At 35.9% G+C, this 10,331-nt stretch overlaps 1 protein-coding gene across 1 annotated transcript; it reads left to right on the forward strand.

Moving 5' to 3' along the window:
- The first annotated feature begins 1,592 nt into the window (after window positions 1-1,592).
- Window positions 1,593-4,717, forward strand: LOC130613490 (peroxidasin homolog). The gene is made up of 7 exons (XM_057434826.1): window positions 1,593-1,653; window positions 1,765-1,932; window positions 2,063-2,279; window positions 2,363-2,583; window positions 2,785-3,871; window positions 3,976-4,061; window positions 4,575-4,717. Exons 1-7 carry the CDS (start codon window positions 1,593-1,595, stop codon window positions 4,715-4,717), a joined length of 1,983 nt encoding a protein of 660 aa, XP_057290809.1.
- The last annotated feature ends 5,614 nt before the right edge of the window (window positions 4,718-10,331 follow it).

The raw sequence follows: 10,331 nt of genomic DNA on the forward strand, positions 1-10,331 counted from the left end.
CTTTGTTAATTTTAATTACCGGTTGCAATGCTTACCCCGCACTGGACATGTATGTGCCAAAACAAACATAATTGTGTTTAATGACGCTTTTGTTGTTTCCTGTTCGTAGGTGAAACACTGCAAATATAATTTCAAAATATTGTGCCTGAAACTACAAAATGTTGTTGTCTCATGTATCTGTAATTGTGGGGAGAAGAAAAGAATGTCGATGAATGTCGATGTTCTATAACAATGATGAAGAGAAGAGAAGATTTTGCATTGTGTATACAAGGTGCAACACGCAAGTTTATCACACAAAACAAACAAATTAATGCCCAAAAAATTTGAAACTAATAAATCATCTACTCGTCATCAACATCGTTTTTGTGGAATGTGAACTGATCCATAATTAAGTGTTAATTAAGTGTGAAATTCAAAAAATTGATTTTCACACGCAATTTCTCTTTTTTTTCATTATTATTTTTTTTTTAGTGTAAGATTTTGCTTCTCTCCAAGCCTGCTATATTTTGAATTTGATTTAAGATTGGGAATGTACGGCCATGATATATAAAATTAACAATGATGCTGAAAATAGAATGGTGTTTAATCTTATATCAAATTTCGTTAGTCCAGCAAGTTCTTTTAAATTCATGTCCTATCATTAAAACGTTTTGCGACGATACAGCTTTTTCGTGCATCCCTCTGTTAATTGACTTTGTTATTTCCATGTTGTAATGAGTATGACATCACTTGAAGTCTGTCTAGACAGCTTACTCGTGTGTCTACAGGATACAGGTGTAATACAATAATAGTTTTGCTATTCGTTGCTCAATACACTCTGTCACGATGTAAAAAACAAAAAAGACATATGTCGACATTGTGTTTTATTTTTTGTCAGCCTTTTTTCAAATTATTTTTTCGAAAAAAATGAACAAATAAGATAGAAATGTTTTTAATCAGACTTTTTTTATTGCTTTTGTTTCTGGAATCGTACAATTTGACTTTTTTCCTGTTTTTTTAGAAATAAATAAATATTAACGATCTTGTTAGAAAATAGAACCAATATCCTTTTACTTATTTCAATTTTGATGAAATAAAGGCCAACCAATTTTTTTTGTTTTTAATCTTAAAAAGTTCTTATTGTCTCTTGGAGGAAGATTGTCCGAAATTTAAATTTTCAAAAATAACTCTAAAAATATCAACTTTCCAAAAGGGAGACACCTTTAATTAGCAGTTTATTTTAGGTAGGTTCGAAGGTTAATTACCGAGATTGTGAGGTAGGATGTTAAAGTGGAAAAATGTAGCACTTTGCCAAACATGCATAGCATCTTTTAATTGTTGGACAGGTGAATCTATCCCACTGTTTCTGTTTGGGGTGCAATACTCGGTCTTGCCTTGCCAAAGCTATTCTTATCACAACATCCTTTAACAATGACACTGCAAGCAAGATAAGAATTACAAAGCGATTTTACCCGAGAAAGGAAAAGGTCACAAAAAGGGCAGACAACCGGAATACTCGATGGGAAGCATTGGAGGCCTTATTTTACATAAATAGCGCTGTGCTCGCATTTCACTTTACTCAGCTTTCTCAATAGTATTGAAAAGAACTAACAATGAAATTGATGTTATTTATTTCAGCGGTATTATCGTTGTGTTGGCAATGTCTATGTCAAGGTAAGTGAACCTTTAAAAAATAGTATGGTAGAAGTAGAGAGCGTTTATTCAACAGTTTTGTAGTTTACCTGTGAAAAATGTTTGATTTAGGCGCAAGTTATTTCATTTTAGGATCTTTCAATCCTGGAGACACGTTATCAAATTGTGTTCCTGCCGTTCAAACATCATATTGTGATCCGTACAGCTACTACAAAGGATTTCGTTCCATTGATGGAACCTGCAACAACTACTACCGTCCAACACAAGGAGCAGCGTTCACAGGATTAACCAGATTACTACGTTAGTATGCTTTCTTTAAAATACCTTTTTAAACCGTTCAGTTTAAAGGAGCAATAATACACACATTCGCTATTAGTTTGTAGTTTTTAAATTCGTCCGTAACCAAACACTAAGACAATTTATTTTTTAGCTGCTGATTATGTTGACGGTGTTGATACTCCTCGTGGATTTCCTGGAACAACTCCAGTGGTACCTACCGCCAATCAAGTAGCAGGCGCTGTATTTTCACTCCAAAATCAAAATGTGCAAAGAACCAGAGGCTTGTCAGCAATGTTTATGGCATTTGGACAGTTCCTTGACCACGATTTCGGACTGACTGAACATCCAAGCTGCGATGTTTCTGCTGGGTAAGTTCACATTCTTCACAGAACGTGTCTGGTTAAAAGAAAGGCAGGCTCAGCGTGGGAGTATATATCCATATTTTCTTCAGGTGTGAATCCGTGACAGCGTTTACATATCCTTGTTTTCCAATAAGATTTCAAAGAAATGGACAAACCTGTACGTCCTTCGCTCGCTCGTTTCCTGTTTGTCAATCCAGATTTGGACAACGTTCAACAAGAGAACAAATTAACGAAGTTTCCTCATATATCGACCTTTCTCAAGTATACAGTAGCGAATTAGAAGTTCACAAAAGCTTAAGAAGATTAGATGGTAAGAGATTGTTGAGAGTGTATCAGTTTAATAACTATACAACACAAGCTGTTTCTAGAAAATACTCTTTCGCCTGCATCAAAGAATCACCAAATCTGGTACCATGCTTTGTCATTAACAGGCATTGGAATCGAATAGCTTAAAAGCGTTTTAAGAGTGCGAGAAATTCCTTATTTAACTAATAATTTCTACGTAATTTAGGATCTGGTTTAATGAAAGTTGATCAATCTGATTTGTTGCCCATAAGACTTCCAGCGTCAGATCCTGAATGCAATAATCCTGCCGGCTGCTCTCTGGTTGGTGATCCAGCACGTGGAGATGAAAACATTGCATTGAATACCATTCACGTTGTTTTCGTCAGAAATCATAACCACATTGTGAAAAAGCTTCAAGGAGTGAGCAGAGCAGCTAGCGAGGAATTTCTTTTCGAAACTGCAAGAAAAATCAACATCGCCATTTTTCAAAATATAGTTTATAACGAATTCTTGCCAAATATTGTAGATTTGAAAACTTACCGAGGGTACGATCCATCAGTGGATGCCAGCATACTTAACGTTTTCTCCACAGCAGCCTTCCGCTTTGGTCACACATTGGTTCCTACTGCATGGCCTCAACTCAACAGTAACTTTGACAAGGCGTTCAACGACGTCTCCCTTCAAGCTTCATTTTTCAACACTGTTCCAATTCGTCAGCGTGGTATTGAACCGACAGTATTCGGCTTACTGGCTAATCAATCGCAAGCAGTAGATACGACGTTTGCGTTTGGAATTGCACGAAGATTATTCGTACCAGTTGGAGAAAACCGGCACAATGATTTGACAGCACTAAATATCCAAAGAGCTAGAGATCATGGAATACCAACCTACGGCGCTTGGAGGCAAATATGCAACTTAAAACCTGTGTTCTCGTTTTCCGATTTGAGAGGAGAAATGTCAGACGAAGTAATTTCGAGACTCCAAACGGTGTACAGTAACCCGAACGATATCGACATATTTGCTGCTGGTATGGCTGAAAATCTGGCCAATGGAAAGATGTTGGGACCAACCTTCCAATGTATTCAAAAAATACAATTCGAAAGATTAAGAGATGGCGACAACTACTATTTCGAAAAACCTGGTATGTTCACATACGCACAGAAGGAGCAAATCAAGAAAGTGAAAATGGCAAGAGTGTTATGCGACACGTTGAATGGTATCGTTTCTGTTCAGGAGGATGTATTTCAAGCTGCGAGATCTTCCACAATACGAAAGGAATGTGGTAGTATACCAGATATTGATTACAGTGCTTGGTTCAATTATTATCAAGGTCATTTTTATTAAAAAAGGTTGTAATCCCGATGTGATATCATAATATAACCAGTAATTTCCAATTATCGATTCTTTTTTGTTTCAGTTTTGGTTTATTTTCTTGTTTGAATCTCGAACCTCGTTTGGATCGGGAAGTTCCAAAAAATAAAATTTCAATAGATAAAATTGTGGGTAAATCTCCAACTGTAACTTTATGATATCTTTTGATCTGATTCGTGGGTAAATTATCATGTTAAAAATATTCTCTATCAAGGGAAGGAGATAAAAAATTAGGTAAAGTTCTTGTGTGAGGTCAAATAGGGTTTACGATGAAGAAAATATTAATTACAGATTGGGTGTCCCTACTTTTCCGAAAGAATGTTGTGGGGGTTAAGAGATTACCTAAGAAACAAGGGGCTTTAGGCCTTTTCTCTTACACCGCTTTCTGTTCGGGTAATATGTATAATATGTATAATATATATGTATATATGTACATATATTTATCCGTGATAAAACCAAAGCTTTTGACTGACAACAACAGCCATTTTATCCTTAAATTTTGAACGTTTTAAAAAGAACTTTTCCGTTTAAATAATTTGTATTTTTACTTTTAATATAATAAGTTATTCTGTTAAAAACCACATGTTCTTAATAGAAAGGACTTTTTCTGTGATTGATCAAGTATTGATCCAAAACATGATGTAGCTCTTGATAAGTACACCCTTTGCATCTTGTGCAAGATGGATGTAGGTACAAATATCTCAACCTCCGCCCTAGCTCGTGTGGCGTTTTTTTATATGAGGATGAAACGCGGACGAGGCCCTTGTACAACAGACTTGTTCAACTAATTAGATCCCGCGTACGGCTTTTTTAAAATATGTTAAAAAGATAGTCAATGCTGTTTTAGCAAGTGTTGCATTCTTTATCAACAACAAATATGGCGATGAGCATTACGATTTTTTTGGTAACTTCTTCATGAAGAAAATATTTATTAATTCACAATATTTTTGATTTTCCTTGAATCGTTAAATTTATCGAAACTGTTCAATATTTTTATATATTACTTTGGTTTCCCACTAATGCTGATAAAGGCAGCTGGCAACTCAAATGGTGCAATTCAGAAGTAAGGATGAGCATCGGTCCTGCGAACGAAAGTAATAGGTGGAAATACTGTTGGCTTGGAGATGCACAAACATTTACAACAATAACAAGTAATTTTTTTTATAATATAACCAATGGCCTACAAAGCATAAAAAGCAAATTTCTAGAATGTAAAAATTCATTTATGTACTTTTCCCATACAGGTTAGAACTGGTCATCATATGCATACCAGGTGTCCGAGCAGCGAACCTCGTCAAATAACACAAGCTGTTACATTTTTTATATACTACTCGTTAGCCCGTGGAAAAACCACGGGTTCGCCCGTCGCAGCTAAGCTACCATTTTGCGTGACAGACAGTCGGACGGACGGACGGACAGACGTATACGGGCATTATAATATAGATTTCGGTTTTCGTTAACTTCCTTCCTCTCTCACTCAAAATTGCCCCTGGATGACAAAACTTGAATCCGTATTAAACTGGATGTTTAACGCGAATTCAAATTTTGTCATCCAGATGATGGCAAGACTTCTGTTTTATCGTTAAGACAGCAGATTCCCCCAAATCCTCAAACAACGTCTGGACGGTGTTTTCCTCAAAATTTAAACCTCATAACTTTTTTAAGAAATTTTGATTTTGAATAATTGCGCTTAAACAAGTGACTACAATGACATGCACCACAGAATGACTAGAAAGCTATTAGTTAACAAAGGTTACTTATTCTTTGATTCTACGGTGTATAAAAAACAAGTAACGCTCTCGGTCACTCCCGCCACTAAAACACCATCTTTGATTGAAAACGCCACGCATAATTTTTCTCTGCATGCTTAATTTTGAGCAAATTTTAGTTTTGTTTACCAGGGCCTCGTAGGCGTTTTATCCTTATAGAATACTAAAGGCCCTGGGATCAAAGTTGCATGATTTGATTCTAAACTCAGCGACCTAGAAAGAGTTTCTGTCTAAAAAAAGTCATGAAATAGTAATCAACCAACGCATATTTTTACCGTCATTCTTCTAATTTAATCCTCCGGTAAAAATAATTATTTTGAAGGAGTCGTACTAATAATAAGAGGAAATAAAATACCTTGGAAATTGAAGTTGATTGTCGTACTAATAATTAGAGTAAAATAGGAATCAAATCGTATTAAATTAGGGGTTGAAAAATTGAAAACACACTTTTTGGTACTTTTTATTTTTTTTTTCTTTCTTTTTTAAACTCTTATTTATACCAACTTTTCTTCTCCCTTCAAAGTTTTCCAGTTCCTTGAGAACTTTCTCTCTCATTTGATTGTGAAGTTTTGCATCGACTGTTTTGAAGACAAAATCAGCTGGTATCTCCATACCTCCTTGTGGAAGATCGAATGAGAATCTTCGCTCTCCTGTTACCTTTATTGATAACGTGCCTTCGTATTTAAGAAAAAAGAATATCAGTTGCGAGAGAAATTTAGGCACATGTCCAATTGTTTGTCCATTATCTAATACAGCAATGGAATATTTATCTTCAACCAAAGCACCCGGTCTCACTTCTGGTTCGCTCGTTAAAATTGATCCTATTTCAGCTTTCCATTGCTTCCATCTGTAAATATGATAACCTCTGATGCAACAAGGAACAGTAAATTCTTTTTCCAATGGTATTGGTATCTCTAAATCAAGAAGTAGTAATGGAGTAATATCGTCGGTCATTTTTCTACAACTTTTCTGAGTACGAATACTGACGTCTTTGCATTTCGAATCCAATGTTTTTGTTCGGAGGAAAATCCAAATGATATTGCGAGCTCATTGCATTGCAAATCGAATGTTTCTTTTCATAGAGGAAAACCCAAATGATTTTACAAATTCAAAACAATCGATTTGGAGCACTCTTTTCTTTTGTCAGTGCTGTTAGTCTGTCGCGCGTGGTATCATCATGTCAACCCAAACCAAACTGTTTGGCTATTTTCAAAGCAACGTTAAAAACCAACGAAAGCGTCAATCAACAATATCCTCTTATTTTGATCCTGGAACTGCAAAAGATGACGACGTGGTTTATTTAGGCAGTAAGTAAAACTTTAGTTTAATGTGCCTCAAATTATGATTTCAACTTTGAAATGAAAGTGACAGAATAACTCATAGGGGTGATTTTTTTTCTCAAATACTATACATTTGAGTTTAAGTTATTATTTGCTCAAGGATTCTTTCTATTATTATTTTCAGGACAAATAGCGCCTCCTCCAAGTAAGAAGCCTGTTGGTAGGCCACCCAAACCGTACACAGGTGAACAGATCGAGCGAATGATAGAAAAAAATCACGACTTCAACAATCTAAAGCAACAATCTCAGCATTTCGAATCGATCATATGTAATTTCTATCTACACCAACGAGCCAATATCGTCGGTGGAAACGAACACACAACACGTAAGAGATTCACTGAAAAAACGAAAATCGAAATGCGAGAACACTACGCACTCACGAAAAGTTATACCGAATCAGCCAAAGCTTTCCATGTGCAGGAGTCAACTCTTCGAAACATCGTGAAAACTCCACGCAGAGCAGTTAAGCTGAGTGATAAAGGGAATCGTTTAGGAGCTGGTCGACCAATAACATATCCGTTGGAAGTCGAGAATGATTTGATTTGATGGATTCTTGAACTTAGAGATTTGCATGTCCCAGTGTCTGTTCTTGCGTTACAAGAGAAAGCAAAAGGTGTCGTCCAACCTCACAATCCTGATTTTAATGCTAGCCGAGGCTGGGTCGCGAAGTTCTTTCAACGACATCGTTTGTCACTGCACAGCAGGACATCAGTGAGCCAAAAGCTTCCACGTCAATTGGAAGAATCGACTTCGAAGTTTTATGCAGATGCCGGTCGTTTCATGAGAATTGGGAAATATCCCAGATCATTGGTGGGAAATATGGATGAAACTCCAGCTTTTTTCGATATGGTCCCAACAAAGAGCATCTGTAAGATCGGTAGCAGAGAATGTGTTGTTCGAACGTCAGGGAATGACAAGAAACATATCACCATCGTCCTTTCAGCTGCTGCTGACGGTACTTTGCTACCGCCGATGCTGATTTTTAAAGGGAAGACTGAAAGAACTATCGGAAAATTGCGTGTTCCTGAAGGGTTTGTCGTAAAAACTCAAGAGAAAGCATGGATGGATGAAGATCTCATGATTGTTTGGCTGGATGAGATATGGGTCAAATATGTGAAGAAAATCAACAAAGAGCTCGGATTGGAAAACTCCCTGTTAACCTATGATGCCTTTTCTGCTCACAAGACAGACACTGTGGCGAGTAAGCTGAACGAAAACAAATCAGATGCCTTAATGATCCCAGCCGGTTGTACTTCAAAGTGTCAGCCAATGGATGTATGTATTAACAAACCATTTAAAGCAATTCTACGAAAATGTTGGGTCGAGCATGTCAACAAAGCAGTCGAGAAGATGCCCACACCTACACCTAGCGATTATAAGCTACCTCCGCCAACCAGACAGGACATGGTGGATTGGGTTGAAAAGGCATTCCAAATTATTTCAGATGACAAGGATATGATAATGAAATCCTTTGATGTATGCGGAATAACTACCACAGATCCTTCAAAAGTCCGAAGTGGCGAATTTTATTCAAAATGCATGGAAAAAGCTAAAACCATCCTAGACAGTGACGATACTGAAGACGATCCATTTACTTTGTAAATTAGATTAAAATTTTTCATGTTTTTTTAAAAAAGAAAGTTTGAAACAAAAAAATTACGTGTTTTTTACTATTCGTACTATAATTAGAAGAAAATTTGACCTTTATCGTACTAAATTAAAGGAAAATCTGAAATTAGTAATTATGGACTCGTACTAATAATTAGAGTTAAATAAATTATTTCATTTTGCCAAAATAATTAATTCGTACTAATTAGAGGACGGATTAAATTAGAAGAATGACGGTATGATGCAACTTTGTGATTTTTATCGTGTAGTCCAAATAAGGAAGAATTTTCAATTTAAGTGTGCGTTTAATCTTCTCAACATGTTCGTAAAATGTATTTTAACATCATATCCGCCTTTCTGGCTGGTAGTCATAGCAACAGCGAAATGACTGTGATTATCCATCCTACGCACGAGACAATTAATTAGCCAATTCGTGTTGCTGTTGATTAAGAAAGTTATAATCGCTTTGTTAGAATTTTATTAACAATGACACATCAAAATTTTAACACACGCCCGTGGGTAAGAAGTTATAACAATATTGGCTCCACATCTGCTTCTAACAAAAGCAAATAACCTCAAGAATTCAGGCACTGCGTACTTTGTCAGGAACAAAGTTAATCTATAGAGATTATAAATTTTTACGATTTGAGGTAAGTTGAAAGCTTGATTGAAGGTAATAAAAGTGTGACTTCACAAATTTCACCTTACCAATAAAACTAATCTCACGTCCAATTACACAACACTTCCGAACAAGTCACGTGACAATGACTTTATTTGATGTCTTTTGATATTCTGATCTTTTTTTCAAATCTGGTCTGTAAATTTTTTGCAAACTAGTATAAAGACCATCCATTATGAAAGTGCTAAAAACTGGTTCGTACTTTATTCTCAGAACATTTTTGATATAAATTGGCCGTATCAAGTAGCCCAATGCGAAAAGTCTTTAGAAAAATAATTTCCCTTTATTGGAACTTTCGTTTTTTTAGCAATGCTATTATCCTAGCAAAATAGTTGTAAAGTGCATTTTTCCTCACCCCCAGATCTTCTTCTGACTTCTCCATCATCCGAACAGCAATACAGTAAGAGGCGCTGAAAACGCGCTTGTTTTATCAGGACGCTCCGTTATTAAATCTATTTAACAAAGACCATTTTAATGAATACTTCCTCGACTACTTCCTTGTATATTAATTTTAGATATTTTAAGTACCAGATCGAGGCTATGTATCAGAGTGAGGCTATTTAAAAGATTGAGGTTATGCATCAGAGTGAGGTTATGCATCAGATTGAGGTTATGTATCAGATTAAGGCTTTGTATCAAATTGAGGTTATGTATCAGATTAAGGCTATGTATCAGATTGGGGTTTTGTATTCGATTGAAGTTATGTATCAGATTGAGGCTATGAATCAAATTGAGGCAATATATGTAACAGATTAAGGTCAGTCTCAGATTGAGATTAGAAAGTACTTTTTCTTCTGATCTAAACGGAGTAACGGAGCAGCGGAATGACGGAGTAACGGAGTTATTGCTGGACATTGACAAGACTATTGAAAAAATAATTACTGTTTTAAATGATAATATAGCTATTGTAAAAAAATGTTCAGAAAAATGAGCAGATATAATTACTGTGGGTACTTTTAGGGAGGTCTAGATAAATGCGTCCGCTTTACCACAACAGTGCGCGTTT

Source organism: Hydractinia symbiolongicarpus, chromosome 11 (assembly GCF_029227915.1).
Source record: "Hydractinia symbiolongicarpus strain clone_291-10 chromosome 11, HSymV2.1, whole genome shotgun sequence".
Classification (NCBI taxonomy): Eukaryota; Metazoa; Cnidaria; class Hydrozoa; order Anthoathecata; family Hydractiniidae; genus Hydractinia; species Hydractinia symbiolongicarpus.

Excerpts from the sequence above, each read along its gene's own strand:
- LOC130613490 (XM_057434826.1), top strand. The coding sequence starts at position 1,593 with ATGAAATTGATGTTATTTATTTCAGCGGTATTATCGTTGTGTTGGCAA. Across the intron at positions 2,584-2,784 it reads AAGCTTAAGAAGATTAGATG|GATCTGGTTTAATGAAAGTT; the intron begins GTAAGAGATTGT and ends TACGTAATTTAG. Across the intron at positions 4,062-4,574 it reads TTCAATAGATAAAATTGTGG|CTCTTGATAAGTACACCCTT; the intron begins GTAAATCTCCAA and ends AACATGATGTAG.